Here is an 18,501-nt window from a genome sequence, read left to right as displayed (position 1 = left end):
TCATTTTTCATAAATTCATCTAACCATATTTAACAAGGACACAGCTGCAAATGTTAAAAACGGATGGGACACTAATGATTCATGCAGGAAAAATTCTATTTACAGAAAATTTCTCCTGGAATCATGCTTATTGGTGACAGAAACCAGATTCCCTACATAAACAGATTGGAAGACCCGGAAATGAACTTCCACAAAATTACAGAATTAGCTGAAACAACACAAGAAGTGTTGTTACATATGTACAAAGAGCACCACAGCCATTATATCTACATATTACCTACAAGGAATGCAGACAACAAACAAAACAGAAAACAACCTTAAGACTACTCCATTTGACTCCCTAAACAACCTCAATAAAAATCGTTGATAAAAGTAGACACACTTGCCTTGTACGCAATCAGAAAAACAAGAGCTGAGCAAACTAGGATATGCAACGTCAAAATCAAGGCAGACAAGCCAAAGATGTTATGGAGATACAAACTACCACCAAACCTGAACACATTTACAGCTCCACTCCCCACTGTCCTGTGGGAGTGATATACAAAATTATTTTTGTATAACACCTCTGCTTTAAATACACTATTAACAAGTGGATCCAACATATCAACTCTCCTGGGCCTGTTAAACTTGTTAGGTACTATGTAAATACAAATGCAAAAGTAAACCTCCCTCTAATAAATCTGCTGTGGAAAATGATGTAAACCCAGAAAACCCCTAAAATTATTAAAGGAACAAATGTTTTAATCAACAGCGTCTTAGGGAATACACAAACACAAATCAACAACTTTCTGAAACTCAATCCTGAAGAAAGTTAAGAGACAAGAAAACAGAAGAAACTCAAGGCTAGCAGAGCAGAGCCCAAGAATAAAAACTCACTATTTCTCATCCAGATATCAACTGACTCGAAAAAAGACCAACAAACTAGTACACTTTTTAGTGAGACACAATCAGACTTAATCATAATCTCTGAGCATGGCTTAACACAAGAAATGCTGGATAACACACGAATAGAAAGCTATTCACTGGCAGGAAATTTTGTGCAAATGATCCACAGAAAAGGAGGTATTGTTGGGCATACCAAAAAGGATATGAAAGGACATATACATTTTTTTGAAAGCAAGTGGAGATGAAACTAAGCTGATATGCGAAACTGATCTGTTTGAAATAAAAATCAAGAAGACTACAACTCAAGTAATGGTTATTTACAGACCTCCAGGTGCAAACCTAGAGCAAGTAATAGGTACCTTACATGACCAACTGTATGATGCACTAAGTAGTATGAAACCAACCATCATTATAAGAGACATAAACATGATCTTCAAGGTGATAATGCCAATACTAAGCTAGAGGAACTCCTAAGATCTCTTGACCTGATTAGACTAAAACTACCCCCATCCCAAATCACTGACATCCAAAAGATCAACAGACTGGATATGTAGCAACATCAATGCCCAACAAATACAAAAAACTGTTGTACTAACAGACCCATCAGACCACACAGAACAAATAGTCACACTAAACCTGAAAGCAGATAAATCAAAATAAAGTAAAAGAATTTTCACTCTCAAAAGGTTTATCACTCTCAAATAAAGACTATGGGAAAGTTTCTTCAAAACAGAAAAAAACAGGGTGTTCATTTGAAACTTCAAACTTGTATTAAAAGACTTATAGCCCAAGTATCAAAATTCTGTAAATGGGAGTGTACTAATTGTACTAATTGAAATGCTGAAAAAAAAACAAGTTGGCCGATTAAAATTTTTTTTACAAAATACTGCATTTTTAATGAGTTTCACTTGAAGGTGTCACGAGATATTAGTTGCCATTTCAAAATTTTAGCTTTGGGTACGGGGGGGGGGCATGGGGGTGAGCACCTCCATTTTGAAAATATTTTTGTTCCCCCAATTAGTAGCATACACTCCCATTTACAGAATTTTGATACTTGGGCTATAAGTCTTTTAATATGAGTTTGAAGTTTTCATATAAATGCCCTATATGAAGCCTATAATAATTTTCATAAAATTGTCCAAACAATGCACAATGATACCTGCACCCTAAAACTATCCAAGAAAAAACAAAGCAGAGGGAAGCCATACTGGGGTGATGAATGCACCCAACTTAAGAATCTGTATGTACAAGCTCTTGAAAAAGAACTATGCTATGGATAGCCAGAAGATAAAGCAGAAACTGCAGCAAAGAAAAATGATTATGACCACAGAATTAAAGATGTGTAGATAAAAAACCTTAGACCTAATCCATGGACTCAGACAGAGAGTCAAAGACGTTATAGAACATCATAAATAATGAAAGGAAAGAAAAACCCAGGGCCAATAATCAATGGAAGCTCCAAGTAGAAGAGGAAAAATTAGAAGGTGCCCAAGAAACAGCCAACCACTTCAATAATATTTTTTTGCTACTATAGCAGAAAAAACTTTAGAGACCAATAATATCAGGACTATTATAAACAATACCATACTAATACCTCGACTAACATATCAAGAGCTGCTCTGTCAAGAAACTACGGAAGCTGAAATAAAAACAGCTATAGGCCTTTTAAAACCACAAACATCATCTGGAATTGATGAAATATCAGGAAAACTAGTAAAAACATGTAAAAATGAACTAACCTGCCCCCTTTTAGAACTCGTAAACAAGTCACTCAAACAAGGTGACTTGTAGTTAGGTTCCTCATCTTGGGTAATGGGCACATACCCATAATCATAAATATCCCAAAGAGAGTTTTTATTTCTTCTGTACTGCAGTCTATCCACTGCTGCATCATAGACCTGCGTTTCAATTGGACTGAAGACAAATGCTGATGAGCATAACGGTTGGTTTCCTTTACAATGTGATCTATAATTTCGTCAGTTAAAAATTGACTGAAAACGGACATTGGATCTGTTTTGTCAAGTTAATCTGCAGGTTGGCAAGTCCAGTGAATGGGAATTCATCATTACTGACTTTGATGTCCCCCCAGTTATCAATAGGCCTACCTACTTCGGCTTGTGTGCGTTGAGGCTGTTGAGTTGAAGACAATGGAGCAATTTCTATTTGTCCCAGAATAACAATTATAATAGGATCGGACTCATTTTCAACACTGTGATTAACTAGTGTCAAGTCACTTATTGCATCACCGTCAGCAACACTTTCAAACTGTTCATTATCATTAATGTCTGAAAGTGCATCACCACTATCATCACTATTGTTGTCACTGGAAGGTAGGTATTCACTACCAGAGAACACGAAATCACTCAATTCAGACAAACTGTCATCACCTAAAGCTTCTTCGATATCACTTGAGTCCATTGTGAATGAAATTATGCACAAATAAACTACAAAAACAAATCTGCATTGTAGTTTAATGCATATGTTAGTGGGGTTGTTTTTATATTGGTCAAACAACCCCATGTATAAAAATGATGTTATTAAAAAACATATGACTAGGGACCGTTTTGAGATGCTAATCAAGTGTCTCCACTTTGAAAACAATGAGATGATCTACGCAGATGAGCCTCGTTTATCAAAAATAAAAAAAACTAGTTGAAATGATAAATAAAAGATTTAAGGAAGTGTACGTACCTGAGAAAGACATTGTTGTTAATGAAACAGTGGTGCCATGGCGTGGTAGGCTACTGTCTCGTCAATATAACCCCCAAAAAACCCACAAGTATGGGGTCAAACTGTACAAACTGTGTTACGCAGATGGGTATACGTTCAAAGTAAAAGTGTATGCAGGTAAGGAAGATCTTACAAGAAGTGTCAGCCATGCCCAGAAAGTTGTACTACAACTAATACATGATCTTTTGGATCAAGGTCGCACATCATTTATGGATAATTTTTATAATAGTGTGCCACTTACGGAGTGTTTACTTGACAGACGAACGTATGTATGTAGCACTCTTCGAAGAGACAGGCGAGGAAACCCCAAAAAAGTCTCAGAAAAGAAATTGAAAAAGGGGGAAGTTTATGGTCAGCAAAATGAACAGGTGGTTGAGGTTATAAAATGGGTTGAAAAAAGGAAGGTCCTTATGATATCAACTCGTCCTCAGGACAGCAATAGTCTTGTGCCATCAGAAAAATGTAACAGAAAAAAAGAAGAGATCCTAAAACCTACAAGCATATTAGCATACAACAATGTAAAGAAAGGAGTGGACATCTCCGATCAGATGTCATCTTATTATACTCCTCTATGTAAATCTGTAAATGGTTCAAAAAGGTAGCACTTGAACTTCTTTTAGGTACATGTGTAGTTAATGCATCTTTAATGCTGATCGGCAAAACCGGGACAAGTATACAATGCTTAAGTTCCAAGAATGTATTATCAAGAAACTCTTGGAGAACCAACAAACTCTTCAAGCAACAACACCATCCCCTCTTGGTACATCTAAGACCACTCAGCATGTACTATTGACACTAGCAGCGGGATCGTCAAGAAAAAGGTGCCTTCCATGCTAGAAAAAATGGCAGGTGATGATGGGGTGAAGAAAGCAAGAAATAATACAAAAAGTGTAAAGACGTACTGCAATGGCTGCACTAACACTCCTGCTATGTGTTTGGCCTGCTTCAATAAGAAACATTAACAAATTTGTTTGACTTCGTCCTGTGTTTATCTTAGCTCTCAAAGCATTGTTCATTAATTTTATCGAATTTATTCTGATATTTCATTGTAATAATGACGACCTTTAAAGGCAATTTTCTTATAAATATTGTAAAATAAAATCCAATGTAATTGTAAAAAATGTTTGTATATTTTGCCCTCAAAATAACCGTTAGTGGGTTAAATTTGACCCACTATATCTAAAAACCTTCCATAAATGCTGTTCAACAATATTATGTTGCTTAAAATATAACCGCACAGATTTTGGTTGCTATGGAACTAAACATAATCGTGGGTCACATTAGACCCACTTCGCGCCAGAGTAAAGTGTGGTGTGTGTCAAAACTGACCCATCACGTAACATAAAAATACTCGCAGTGGGTCGACATTGACCCACTGCGGCGTGAACGTGTTAACGTATTGTACTGTTCTCCAGGAAAATGCAAATAAAGATTATTGTCTATTGTCTATTTTCAAGAGTTTCTGGACACCTGCAGTCAACATTTTGTCACCCAGATATAATTTTTCGTTGAATAACACATTTAAAATTTGTTCTCATTTTGCAGTCATACATCATCTCATTTCCTGCAACAATTGTGTTAATGGCATTTTCACATTTATTCATCTAGGTAAATACTACATGTGGTTTTACAGGGTACTCAAATTAGTCTTCAAGCACGAGATTTTATAATAAATTTATAAACAGTTTTTCAAAGTAAGAAATGTGAAAAGTTTTAAGTAGGCTTAATTATAAAACTAAATTACAGGGTGTGATTCATAAACATCGTCACAAACCTAGTCCAAACACAGTTTCAAGTATCTGAGTAAAATTTCTGAAGATGTCCACCAAACTATATGCACTTTAAAGTTTGGAACTAAAACTAAATTTCATACCTTTGATAGGGAGTCCCACTTATTCTTCATTGCAAAGGTTTCATTGCAGTATTAAAACTAAATATTGTGTAATTTGAGGACAGATTATGTACAACCACTGATCATACACTATGCATGCTCATAAAATATAAAAATTGCATTTAACACTTCATTTCTTTGCTTAGATTTTACATCCATGCCCAAATACCAAATTAACACACTATTCTGGTGTGCCAAACCTTCACCTACTCAGTAACACTTCATACTGTGTCAATTATTCTGAGTACATTAGAATTGCCCATATTAAAGTAAAAAAAATTAAAATAAAATAACAGGACCAGCTTGACTTGAATATCCTGAAAAGTTAGTCCCCCCTAAATGAAATTTTAGTAAAATTTCTTATTTATTTCAGGAAACACTTGACATATTTCTAGAAAAATTCTTAATCTACCAAGTTTTACTATATCCTGGTATTTTTGGCTATTATCGTCATAAATTTTATTTTAAAACAAAACCTATACACTTCAACTGAACTTTTAATTAATTATTTTAAGGCTGTCTTAGTTACACATATTGAAACAAATTAATTGAGAAACACTTATGGTTTTCACAAAAATAAATCTAGGAACTAATAGCTTAAGAGGAATTTAAAACTTAACTTGGACATTTTAGTAAAAAAGCTAATCTGAAATGATATCAAGTTATTAATAGATTAAATTTGTGTGTGAGATCAAAAACCAATCATAAATTACCAATGCACTAAAACGTATACATTAGTTCATAATTTATCGATTGTTTATGTCTACTTCAATTTATCATCTTTTGCATTACAAAACAAATTATTGACAAATTATTTTACTGAGGAAAATCATATTACATACCGAGGATTTGCGATTTCACCCCACTTGACAGTGACGTTCCCATTGAAAACCTGACTTGAGGGGTCCGTGGATACTGGAGTCTCCAATCTGCCCTCCAATGCTGCCCGTTCCCAGGGAGTAGCTATCTCCAGCTCCAGACTGCGAAGAGGGTGGTAGTGTTTATAGTCTAACCGAGTGATAAACCGGCTCATTTCATTCAACTGAGCCAGCACATGGCTGTGTACGGTTTCATCAGTAGTCTAGAACAATTAAAGAAGCTTAATAAAAATGTATACAATAAAACATTGTGATATTTGTCTCTCAATAATTAAAAATGTCATGTATCCTACTTAGAGTAACTTTATGAAATAGTCCGTGATAAATTACAACTACTTTAAAAAGGAACACTTTACGGACATTATACATTACTATGTATTTCCTAATTTTCTTCAATCATGACTGCCATAGATATTACACAATGATTCCTATCATACTAATCTATGTTACATGCTTATTTTGTAAATATTTGATTTTGGTCTGAGTTTTTATGGTAGGAGTATCAATAGTCGCCATTATTTAGGATTATGTACACTCCGCTACATACAAAACAGTTTTAAAAGATAATGTGCTCACTATTTTCCAATTAGTGGGATTCGTCTTGTTGACATGGCTTTATTAATCATATAATTTAGTTTGATGTTTGAGTACAATAAAATATTGGGAAAAATCAAAATTACAAAAAACTTTGTCAGTTTCTAAGTAATTCATAAAACGAGTGAAACATTCACTGGACTATAAACAATATTACATTTTATATTTCACTGCGTAATATAATGTTTTTAGTGGCTAAAAAGTAACAGTGTAATTCAATTCAGACTAACAACCTAACATCATGGACTTAATTGTAGTTCTGACGATGTTGATTATTCATGCCAATTTATGTTAAAATATAATTTTACTGTCACTAAGGCGTAAATATAAATGGAGCCTGAATATCTTAAATTAAAAACAAAAGAAAAGTGTAACCTTTTAGATTTCAAAGTTTGATTTATAATTAAATGTAAACATTTTCTGTTGATTTTATATATTAATTATTTTTTAACTACTTTCACCTCAACTGTACCAACAGTGTAAAATAATTGAAGGTTTATTATATGAATAAAATTGCCCATGCGTTAGTCCAGCAGCAGGACCTAATTCATCTCTGCATGCCAGTCATAGAAGCTAACAGGCAAGTGTACAATGTTTAGGTAGTTTAAGGATAAGAGAAAACAGATTAAAGTATTTGTCTTAGTTGTCCTGATCAAGAAGGTATATACATATGTTTGTCTGAAATTAAATTTTTAAAAGTACTACTTTCTGTCACTGTAACCTACTTATAGCTAAGGTGTTCCCGGTACCTGTAGTCTTTTGAGGATGTAATACATATGTGTGTAAAATTTCACCTCTCTAGGACAGCGGGAACTTGAAAAACAGAATATACTTCTTCTAGGGACAAACATATTTCAGCTCCTATGGGTGGTTGAAATTCATAAAAAATCTTTACTTTGTCAAGATCATAAGGCATGTGTATTTCAAATATACTCGTAGAAGTAGGACAGGTGCTGCGCAGAGCTTGATCTTGAAACCAAACCCGTGAAATGTCGCCTACAATGTAATCCTTTGAGTAAAAATGCCTGGATGAGCTTCCTCGTGTGGTACACTGATAGCATTGCCCCGGTCATGGACTTTCAATGAAACACAAAGGCTGAACTGAGTCATGCTGTGAGTGCTTGCCTGGATGGGTGAACACGCCCTGACTCTGGCGATGGAGAAGACCAAAATTGTACTTCTCACGATCTTTACAGATCATTGAATGAGTAAAGATTTCAGTGCTTGCTATATATTCATTTAAAACTAGTAGTATGGTGGAGCATTGTAGTCAAGAGCCCATAACCTTATTCTTAATAGCCATTGATGATGGTGAAGTGCTATTAGGCGATAATTGTGTAAACTACGAATATTTAACATATATATTAATAATCCAGTGTTTAAACTGAGTTCATGCAAAATTTGAATGCAATTTTACACAGTAGTTTTTTGCATAATGGAAGGTCCAATTCCGTCTAAACTTTTACATTTATAATACTTATAGTATTTACAGCAAAAAATATTTGAGGCTCACTTTGTACTGCAATTCTAATCTGTAGTCCAAATTCTTAGTGGGTGATGCCAGACTCAAAAGCAACTCTAAGTTCTTGTTCGTCTCCTGCAGACTGTTGTGATACAACTGCTGGCTCTTCCACTCCGTCTTGCCCACTTTCAGTTCTACACTGCTGTCAAAGTACTTCTCAGTGCGGTAGAGGATCCATCCTAGTTTGCTGCTGAACTGTGGCAATTCACTCATCTGTTGAAGGACGGCCCATTAATAAATGTAACTATAATTATTTTAAAGCAAACAATAAAAAAATAAACACCATGAACTACACATATACAGATTTATAGTTTGATCTGGACTAAATAAGTTTTTGGTTCTTAAAACATAGGATCATCATCAGGACAGTTCACTACATACTTGAAACATATTCAAAACCTTTTACAAATTAGAAAACTTTAGTTTTAGATAAGCAAACATTTCCATTATACACATAAATTTTAAACTAATCTAACAGTAAACATCAATTGTAATTTTATGGGTTATAAAATTTCAGTTTCTGAAACAAACATTATATTTTTAACATTTGTATGATTATACTTAAGACATCAATTTGCTTTAAAAAGATTACCAATATCAGTATTATTATAAATTTACTTTTCTATTCTGTTTATGAAATAATTTCAATTCTCATTAACAAGGAACATAATTTATAACACAAGTTTATTTAATTTAATAATAATAGTGGATATTATTAATAATCATAATTGTTATGACAAATATATGTGAAAATTATATCTTTATTACTGATATACACGATTCAAATAATCATTTTGATTACTTATAAGCCAGAGAATAATTGAATATATGCCAATTAATAACAACATTAATATTTAATACTCATATTTAAGAGAAGTGTACTAAATGCTTTACAACATCAACATATTTTAGAAAAAGAAAAATATTTTAAAGATAATACTGACAGATTCGAATAGAAGTAAAAATGTAGGAATTTATATGTAATTTTCAGATTTAATTCTGTGATTCATACCAGCCTTGATTAGATTTTGCTGAATGTACAGAAACAAAATAATACCTGTAAATTAAGCAGGAGCTGGCGTTTACTGAAGCTTCCCTTCTTGTGGTGCTGAAGTTGTGCCATGAAGTCCACATTCTGTACAGGCTGCTGGCCCAGAACATAGCGTGCCAGAGTCTTGCAGCTGGTCACTGTAGGGTTGGTTATGATCCTGGTGGTGATCTTTACATCTAAGGCCTCTGCTTTAGCAGTGAGAGATGCACCGTAACGACCCTTGGCACTAGTCACATCAGCTGCAATCCAAACAATACTAGTGATTAATAAGAAAACTAAACTATTTGTCTTGGTGTTTAACATCATTTTAAATGAAAGACAATACCTTTTTAAAAAATATAAAACAAAGAAATAAACACGTATATATTGGAACTTATTCCAAAAGTATGTTAAAATTGTATTTTCATGCCATTGATCTAATTTTTATTAATTTTCTTTCTATTTAATGTAATATTATGAAAAAATGGAGCTTCTTAAATTTGCATTTAGAATTTTTTTTATGGTCTTAACTATAATTTTAATAAATGATTAATTTTTTCTTGGGGTTTTTCTTGTTCTCTTTTAATTTCTAGATACCCTTGTTTTCTTGAATATTTTTGTAATTACAGTTAATTTTTTAGATTGATAGCAAAACTGAATTTGATTATAGTCGTATACACTACTTTCTGTAATCACTGCAGCTAATTTTGTGCAATCCAGTCCTATATTTTAATATATTATTAAAACGTATTTGCAAAAATCACAGGTATGAGTACAACTGTAGAGACATACTTCATCCCTAATATCACTTTTGGTAAAATCACAAAAATATATTATGTGATATTAATGAATTTGTTGCACAAGCTGTGGTTTACTAGGAAGTATAATGAATACTGGTAGCTGTAACTCACCAAAGACAGTAATGGGTTCCTTGGTGAGACCGGCAGCAAACAGGTCAGCACTGTATTTGTGGCCCAAAACAATGTTCAGTCGGCCAGTGATATTCACGTACAGGTTAGGTTGGGCCTGCACCAGTAGTGATGGTGAATACCTAGTTTGAAGCAATGTATATTGTAAAGTCAGATGTATTTGCAATACAACAGTTGGGTGTCTGAGATAGACAGGGACTAAGCCACAAAAATACACGACTGCTTATTTTCTTAAACTAACACCTTATTTCTTATTTAAAGCGTTCAGAGTAGTTGGGAAAATGGTTTAAAACTAATTGTATATATATATATATATATATAAAAGATTTTGCTTTTCTTCAAATTTAGAAATTAGGCTTTCAATTGGTCTACTAACACTCACTTGTTTCACACACACACACACACACACACAGTGTGAGTTAAAAGTATGGATACACTCTGTTTAGTTTTTGATGGATAAAGCTGGAGGGATGGAACGCGGGACATATTTCTAGGAAATAGAAGTGAACTTTTTAGTCACAACTACAACACACAACAACAACAACATACAACTTTACCCATGGGGAGGAGCGGCTCAAAAGTTTTAAATTTAAAAACTCATTAAGTGACACCTCATTCGAATGCTGTCGATAAAAGAAGAAGAACAGTGGAAAGTAGAGCTTTCTATCTCAACCTAGTACAAAATGCCAGGTCATTGAAAGTAATTTTTTGCATTTGAAATTTGTGTTGTAATCTGCTGTTGTTATTTATTTGAATATTTTTTTACAATCTAGGGCAAACTTCAATTTAAGACTTTGACTTATTGAGATTTTTAAAGTATGTATCAGCATTTTTTTCTACATCATATTTTTATATGTCACTATTTAAAATGTTTAAAAACTACTTCTGGAGAAAGCATTAGCATAGAAACTCAGCAAAAAACATTTAATATTTGTAATTAATTATAGTTAATTTCTAATAAATCTGCATCAAACTTTGATTTTGATTGTAGACATATTACTAGTTTTAAATGCTTGTAAGTGTTCTTTTAATCTTGTTCTACATTTTTTCAAACCACTTTTAAAGTTTCTCTAATATAGTAGCCGGCAATGTCACTCCAGTTTGAGTATGTCAATCTCATATACAATTTTAAATTACAGTTTTGAAAGAATTTCAACTTTAAAATTATTAAATGATGGCATCTTAAAATGTGATTTGTTTGAAAGAAAGTTAGAATGTGTTTTAACTACATGAGACCCAATTTTTCCCAATTTTTAAACCATACTCAGAGAGCAGAATATTACTAAAATTAAAATTTGACTGGTATTTGAAAACTAACACATCATGTACTGTTGTAAATTTGTCTACAATAAAGTTCCATCATTATTAACATTAAAAATCCTAGTAAAACTGAGTTTTGTAGGGTTACAATAATTAAATTATCCCTGTCAATCCTAAAATTAGAATAAAATGCATATGTGGCAAGGTAGATCATACTAAAGAGCCACCACACTACGCAGCAAATCTACATACTTGTTTACTTAGGCCTGTTTTCAATTTATTCCATTACCATATAAGAAACAAATCACAATTCAGAGTAATCTTTTATGCTTTACATAGTTTTATTACTAAAAATTTGAAAAAGTTGAATAGAATATTTACCATACTGCTTTCTTTTATGAGTAAAATGAAGTATAAAGAATCATATTTGAACTATTTGTATCATTAGCTGTGTTTGAAATATACTTAAAAATACATGAACATTGCCTTAACACACTGTGTCATTACAAGATATTTGTGTAGCAGTTCAAGGGTAAATTAAAAAACATGCCTATTTATTAACTACTTACTTGATCGTCCGTGCAGAGTTCTCCGTCTGTAAGCGTAATCCAATTATGGCATAGTCTTTGTCATTCATACGAGCTCGAAGATCCAGGAATCTGTCTACTGGAGTCACTCCCAACTTGCCACTCAACTGGACACTTCCCACTGGAGACTTTAGGTCCAAGTTGGCCTCTCCACTCTTAGAGTTGAAGGCAAGATCTGCCAACAGTCGCCGGTTCAACTTGGAGCCAGGGGTGTCAACTTCTACGAGAAACTTTCCAGAGTACCTACACAAAAGCTCTCTTTACTTTATGTATTTGAAATACATTAGCAGATATAGTATTGGAGTGTAGTTATAGGAATGATCTTTAAAGGCATTAAACATATTATTGAAATTGTAAGAAGTATTAATTTACTATTATGTTGAATCTACTGTAACTGGATGGAAAACATGCTTATTATACAATTTTTTGCACGATAATAATAAACAAATAATACAAAATAGTAAGAGAATTCAAAATTCAAATTAAAACTACTTTTAATAAATCACTTATGTTTCAAAATAAATATATTATATATATATATATATTCAAAACATTCAGATATAGTGCATAATGATAAGTTATTTTAAAATTCAGTATATATTATTACACAAAGAAATCTATTTTATGATTAATATGTGATTTTATTTTGTGACATTTATACAAATTAAAATATAACTATGTTAAAATACATACATATAATCAATTTATAATAATAATAATAAATTAATACTCTTGGGTTAGTTTGGGGCTTAGATAAATTGACCAATAAATTCAGGCTCAACCAAATTTGGGATCAGAGTCAATGTCACAGAGTTAATTTCATCAGAAAGGAGTATTGCCCTATTTCAAAGTATTATTATCCACACTGTTTTAATTTCTCATTGATTTAGAGTAATTTGAAATCTCAAAACACATATCATTAAGATAAAAAATTTTTATTTAAAAAATTTTTTGTTTTGCTTATAAAATACATACATAAAGCAACATCTTAGCCAAATTTTGTGTGGTTTCACCAAGTTATTGTTTTGTTTCATAGCAGTTTCAATTGTTCAATGTATTTCTCATGAGGATTTTTAAAATTTTGACCTTAAAAGCGTGCTCTTAATATCATCATGTGAGCAATTATAGAAATATTTGGATTTTTCACAAAGAAATCACATATTCTAGCATAAATTCATTCAGCATTCTAGTTAGATTTAGTTTTATTGTTGGGCATGTTTTTCCTTGTAAGGTGTTGTTTATTGCTATAATAATTAAATGACTGTTTATGTTCTATGTACTTTATGTGTTTTTTATTTGTTCTTTGCACTGGCTATTGTATGAACAAAGAAAATGAGGAATGATCACAAATTATACAATAGAATTGGCTTACCTCGCACTATTGAAATCAAACATCTGTTTCAGGTGAACTTCATAGGTATCAAAGCTGTCAGATTTTTGAAGGGCAAGTGCATAATGGAACTTTCCAGTCAAGGGGAAATATGGCGAATTTTCTGTGCCAGAAGCATTTCTCACTGTGTACTGAGAACACACCCTCATTCCACTCATTGTAGGTAGACGTTCGCCTGAGCAAGTGTCATGTTCTGACATCTCTCCCACACCTTCTATCTCTGTAAGCTTACTGCCACGATGTATGTAAACCTCAGATTTAACATTCACTATTTCCACTTTATCTCTTGGTACATTCACAATAAAATCAATAATCTGTCCTTTCTCAATAGATATTTTTGTGTCCAAGTAAGTATTTGAACTCAGGGATCCTTTGGTTTCAACTCCAGCCTGTGTGAAAACAGCGTCTACCATCATTTTTCCATCTATTTTTAAAGCTGCACTCGGATTAATGGACAAACCAACATAGCCTGATTTAATTTTGAGCAAACTCTCCACATCTACTTTTGTGGTCAACTGCATCCCTACTGTCGCTGTAGCATTTACTTCGAGATGTAAAGGAAGTCCAACAATAGTGGGGATAACATATTCTGTGTTGATGAATCTGAATGATTTTGTGTAGTCGATATTATTGTTAGCAAAAAGTGAAGATAGAGATTCCAGGAAGTACTTGAAGGAGTATTTACCCGCTGGTTTCATACTTAAAAACTTGTTCAAATCATAGAATTGTGTTACAAACAACTCATTCCCAAATATTCTTGCAAACATCTGGCCTTGTGGCTCATTTACTGTGCCCTTTGTAAATTGCTCTGAAAATGTTTGGATCACATCATTTTTACTGTCCTCTTGACCTCTCATGTTTTTCAACATCTTCTGCATCCCCTCATCTGGAAAGTAACCTTTAGGACTGAACAAATCCTCCACTACTGACTCAAATCCCTCAAGCCTTGTTCCGATTTCAAAAATATTTACAGCCTCCCCAAAAAGATCCAACGTCAAGTTCAAGGTGGCAGATCTTGGTAGATATGACTTTGTGCTGAACACAACATTGGAATCGATTGTTGCACCAGTCTTTAAAATGTCAGAATATGTGGACATTTCATAGTTTCTTGAGAACTTTCTTGCATCTGTTTTGAATTTGTTTGCTAAATAATTGTCCTGAAGCATTTGGCGGATTTCTTGTTTCCAAATGCTCGTTGATTCTTGGAGATTGGTCAAATGGGTCCACACAAAGGAAAGAACTGAAACAAATTAATGTAACTTTAAACAAATAAAAAGTTACAAAAACATATTTATAAGACTACGGAAATCAGTAAATAATTGATTATATAGAAAACGTAAGTGGCATTTTCCATAGTTTACAAGAAAAAAAGAAAATGATTTTTATAAATGACTTAAACCCTAACTTGATTTATATATAATTTTATCTAATGCTCGACACTCTTGTGAAATCTGGAACACTATAATATTATAACAGTATATCACGTTTTTAATCTGTTGAAATCCCTAGCTATATTCAGTGAAGTTCAATGTCCAATTCAATGTTTATAGAGCAAGTATTTTAACTTATTATGATTCAATGGACCATCATTGGTTTGGACCATAAAATGCTTATTGGCAAAACAGGGATAATTTGGAGCATGGTAAAATTTAAATTCTTTTAGTTTGGGAGCTGATACTACACTGAACCTTGAGCCTACATGGAGTGTTTTATCTTTTTTATTGAAGGTAGCGTAGACCGAAGCAGGTACTATAATGGTGTCTTACCTAGAACTCACTTTTATCAATCGGCCTTATAGATGACAGAAATGAACATATCAACATGCTTTCTCAAAGTATTTTAATCCTTCCTCTTACTGTGTTTCCTTCACAGTCCCCGCTATGTGATTTCCTTTATTCCTATATTTCCTATGAAAACTGAGTGCTTGATTTACCAAAGAGCTCTTACTGATAAGGTTGGACCGAGCCTATTGATAAAAGGACATCCAGATGAGATGAGGCAGAAATTCACATTGAGAAAGATTATGGGTGGTATGTATGTAGGGGTGTGGGTATGGAGTATGAGGAGTTGTGTTCGATTGAAGCTTGTTATATAGGAAGGTGTTGGATTTTGTTATCACTATGTTCCTATATGTTAAAAATGTTCCTTAGCATACTCAGTGCAATCAAGGATGTCGTTCTGAGTGGTTGTACAGTAGTAGTCCATGACCAGCTGTGGTAGCTGGCATGATGGACATCACATGGGCTGTAGATGTCTTTTCTATTCTGTTGTCTATGATCTTTGGAGTTCTTCTTTGACAGAACTCTCAGTCTAGCACATATCACCTCATCCAATATAACTCAAGTGAGCTCTGCTATCGATTTTCTATCACTGAAAGTAGAAGCTACTAATAACCATAACCTGACACAGTTTCTTTTCTAGACTAATCTTTTAGTGGAAGGAGAATGGAAGCTTGCTTTCCTTGCAGTTCAGATTGTTTCGCATAAGGCAAAGGTGCTATTCTTTTACTAATGCTTAAAGATGTTTAGGTAATTGGAATATGTTATAATTAACATATGTTGTTTCATTGTTGAGAAGTTTTCATAGAATTATTACTGTATGATTCAATCTTAGTCAGGATAATATTCCTCCTGTAATTGTGATGGCAGAGCATTGGGGTTTTGTTTATTGGCCAGCTATTTCTCCCTATTCCAACTGATTGCTTTGGAGGTATTTTGCCCTTTCTGTGCACTTTAGTGACCCATTAAATGTTTTTGACCACCACAAACAGTTGAGGCTTGAGATAGAATTTTAGATTTTCAATACTGTATGTGCAGCTCATGAAGACTGAACTTATAAAGCATGGAATCCTTCATATGGAAATTTACAGATAAAACTTCCTCAAAATATGTAAAAATAGCCATCGCTGCAGTTATTATAAGGAATCATTTAAGTTTACATAAGGGTGCTGTCCTTGGTAGGCAAGCTTCAACAACCAAACTGAGGTTGTCTTCAACTGATGGAGAATGGACACCATCATACTGGATCAAGAAGGCTGTTAAGTCACTTACAGTAAAATTTAAAACTGTGCTTACATTTAATAAGCAGATTTCTAGTGTTATAGACCATGTAGTGTGGAACAAGCTGTCTAATAAGTGCATTGCATGAACATTGTACTTGAAAAACATTATGTTAAGTAAAATGTGCATTAAATATTGGGACAAGTACGTACTTAAAATAAAATATATGTTAAGGAAATAGTGCAATTTGCAAAAAAAAAACTACAAATGGAATAATATTCAAAGGGAGAGTGAAACATATGACTGTCAGTGGTACCTTGGTTTGTATCTTCCTTATAGAGTACATCTCGAAGTCTGCTGATGGTAGCTGTGTCAGGACATTGTACTGCAGCCAGATAGGCAGCAATACGCAGTTCCGTGTCCTGACTGTGTTGTTGGAACAGTGGCAGCATGGACAGTTTCTGCAATTTGTCACAGGGGAACCGACGAGTAGCCCCAACAGCGGCAAGTCTCACCTCCATTGGGTTAACCTTGTTCTGGAACAAACCACACAAGTTATCATAAGAATTGATTTAAATATAATTAAGCTTGTGCAACATTTAAATACCTAGGGTATAGTACTACGAGGAAATGAAATAAACATTTAACAAAATTACAGGGTTAGAATTGAAAAAATGTGTAAAATATTTTATTGTAGTGCACAGATTACAGAAACTTAATACCATATTTCCACTATTACAACAAAAAATAAAAATTTGTTATTTGAAATTATTATAATGCTCTGAACTAGAATGTATTCAAAATGTGAATAGGTCTATTCACTCACATCAGCATATTATGAGGGTAGTTTATGAGTTTATTTTTTGTTTATTGTTGAGTTTTTAGATTATGAATAAAATACCTAAAAGATCCCAATTGCTTATACAAAAACTCCTAACAAATAAATTAAAGGTAAACTGACCATGATGCAATTCCTGAGTACACTCAAGGAGCTCATGAATCCCATGTTTCCGATTGCTTTAAGTGCTACCACAACAGTCTCTTGCTGTTCTCTTGTAGTCGAGATGCAAGACTCTCCCAACGTCTGCTCCAGTGCAGACATGATAGCTTGTACCTGTGGCGTGTCTGCACATGCAGGATCTAACCGACAATACGAGTGTACCACAGAACTCACTGCCAACCAGGTTTTCGGATGGTAACCATCTTGCATGAACAGCTGGAAACATAAGACAAACAGTTTAATTTACAATAGTGAGAACTTGTTTTAGGGTTCACTTGTTTATATATTTCACCAATATATCAACCCTTAAACTCTGTATGGATAAAAAGCTATAATAATCTTGTAGCAATCATATACCATTATTAGGTTAATGCCAACATTATTTATCATAATGCTTTTTCTTACATAAGTCACAGAAAAATCTGTAAAAATGTTGGTATTTGCTAGAAACCACTAAAATTTCAAATCTCTAAATCAGAAAGTGAACTAAAAAAAATAAGTTCCATAAATTAGAAATGTCTTTATTCTAATTTATAGCTACACATAGACCTAAGTACAATAGAAACTGAAAAATATAGATCAAAATAATGAAGCAGTATATAGATATAAAAAAGTAAATTATCGGTTTATTATAATTAGTGATAATTTTTACAACAAAATGTTTAAATGTTGTTTGAACTTGTTGTACTTGTTAAGTTTGTATACAGCTTGAATATTATAAATAAAGGCTTTTAACAATATGTGTAAATTATAGAAGGAAAACCGATTTTACTAATAAATGAGTATTCACTAAACATGGTGGTCAT

General features: G+C 33.2%; 1 protein-coding gene across 1 annotated transcript in view; it reads right to left on the bottom strand.

Annotated features, from left to right (window-relative positions):
• The window catches only part of LOC124354840, an 85,095-nt gene that overhangs the window by 35,915 nt on the left and 30,679 nt on the right, over positions 1 to 18,501 (bottom strand). The window contains exons 9-16 of the mRNA XM_046805595.1: positions 17,657 to 17,911; positions 17,012 to 17,231; positions 13,679 to 14,936; positions 12,289 to 12,549; positions 10,442 to 10,581; positions 9,558 to 9,790; positions 8,492 to 8,713; positions 6,349 to 6,587 (exon numbers count right to left, since the gene is read on the bottom strand). Coding sequence (XP_046661551.1) covers positions 6,349 to 6,587; positions 8,492 to 8,713; positions 9,558 to 9,790; positions 10,442 to 10,581; positions 12,289 to 12,549; positions 13,679 to 14,936; positions 17,012 to 17,231; positions 17,657 to 17,911 — 2,828 coding nt within the window. The remainder of the gene's footprint in view (positions 1 to 6,348; positions 6,588 to 8,491; positions 8,714 to 9,557; positions 9,791 to 10,441; positions 10,582 to 12,288; positions 12,550 to 13,678; positions 14,937 to 17,011; positions 17,232 to 17,656; positions 17,912 to 18,501) is intronic.

The sequence above is a fragment of the Homalodisca vitripennis genome, chromosome 2 (assembly GCF_021130785.1).
Source record: "Homalodisca vitripennis isolate AUS2020 chromosome 2, UT_GWSS_2.1, whole genome shotgun sequence".
Lineage (NCBI taxonomy): Eukaryota > Metazoa > Arthropoda > Insecta > Hemiptera > Cicadellidae > Homalodisca > Homalodisca vitripennis.
This window is presented reverse-complemented; position numbering and strand designations above follow the sequence as displayed.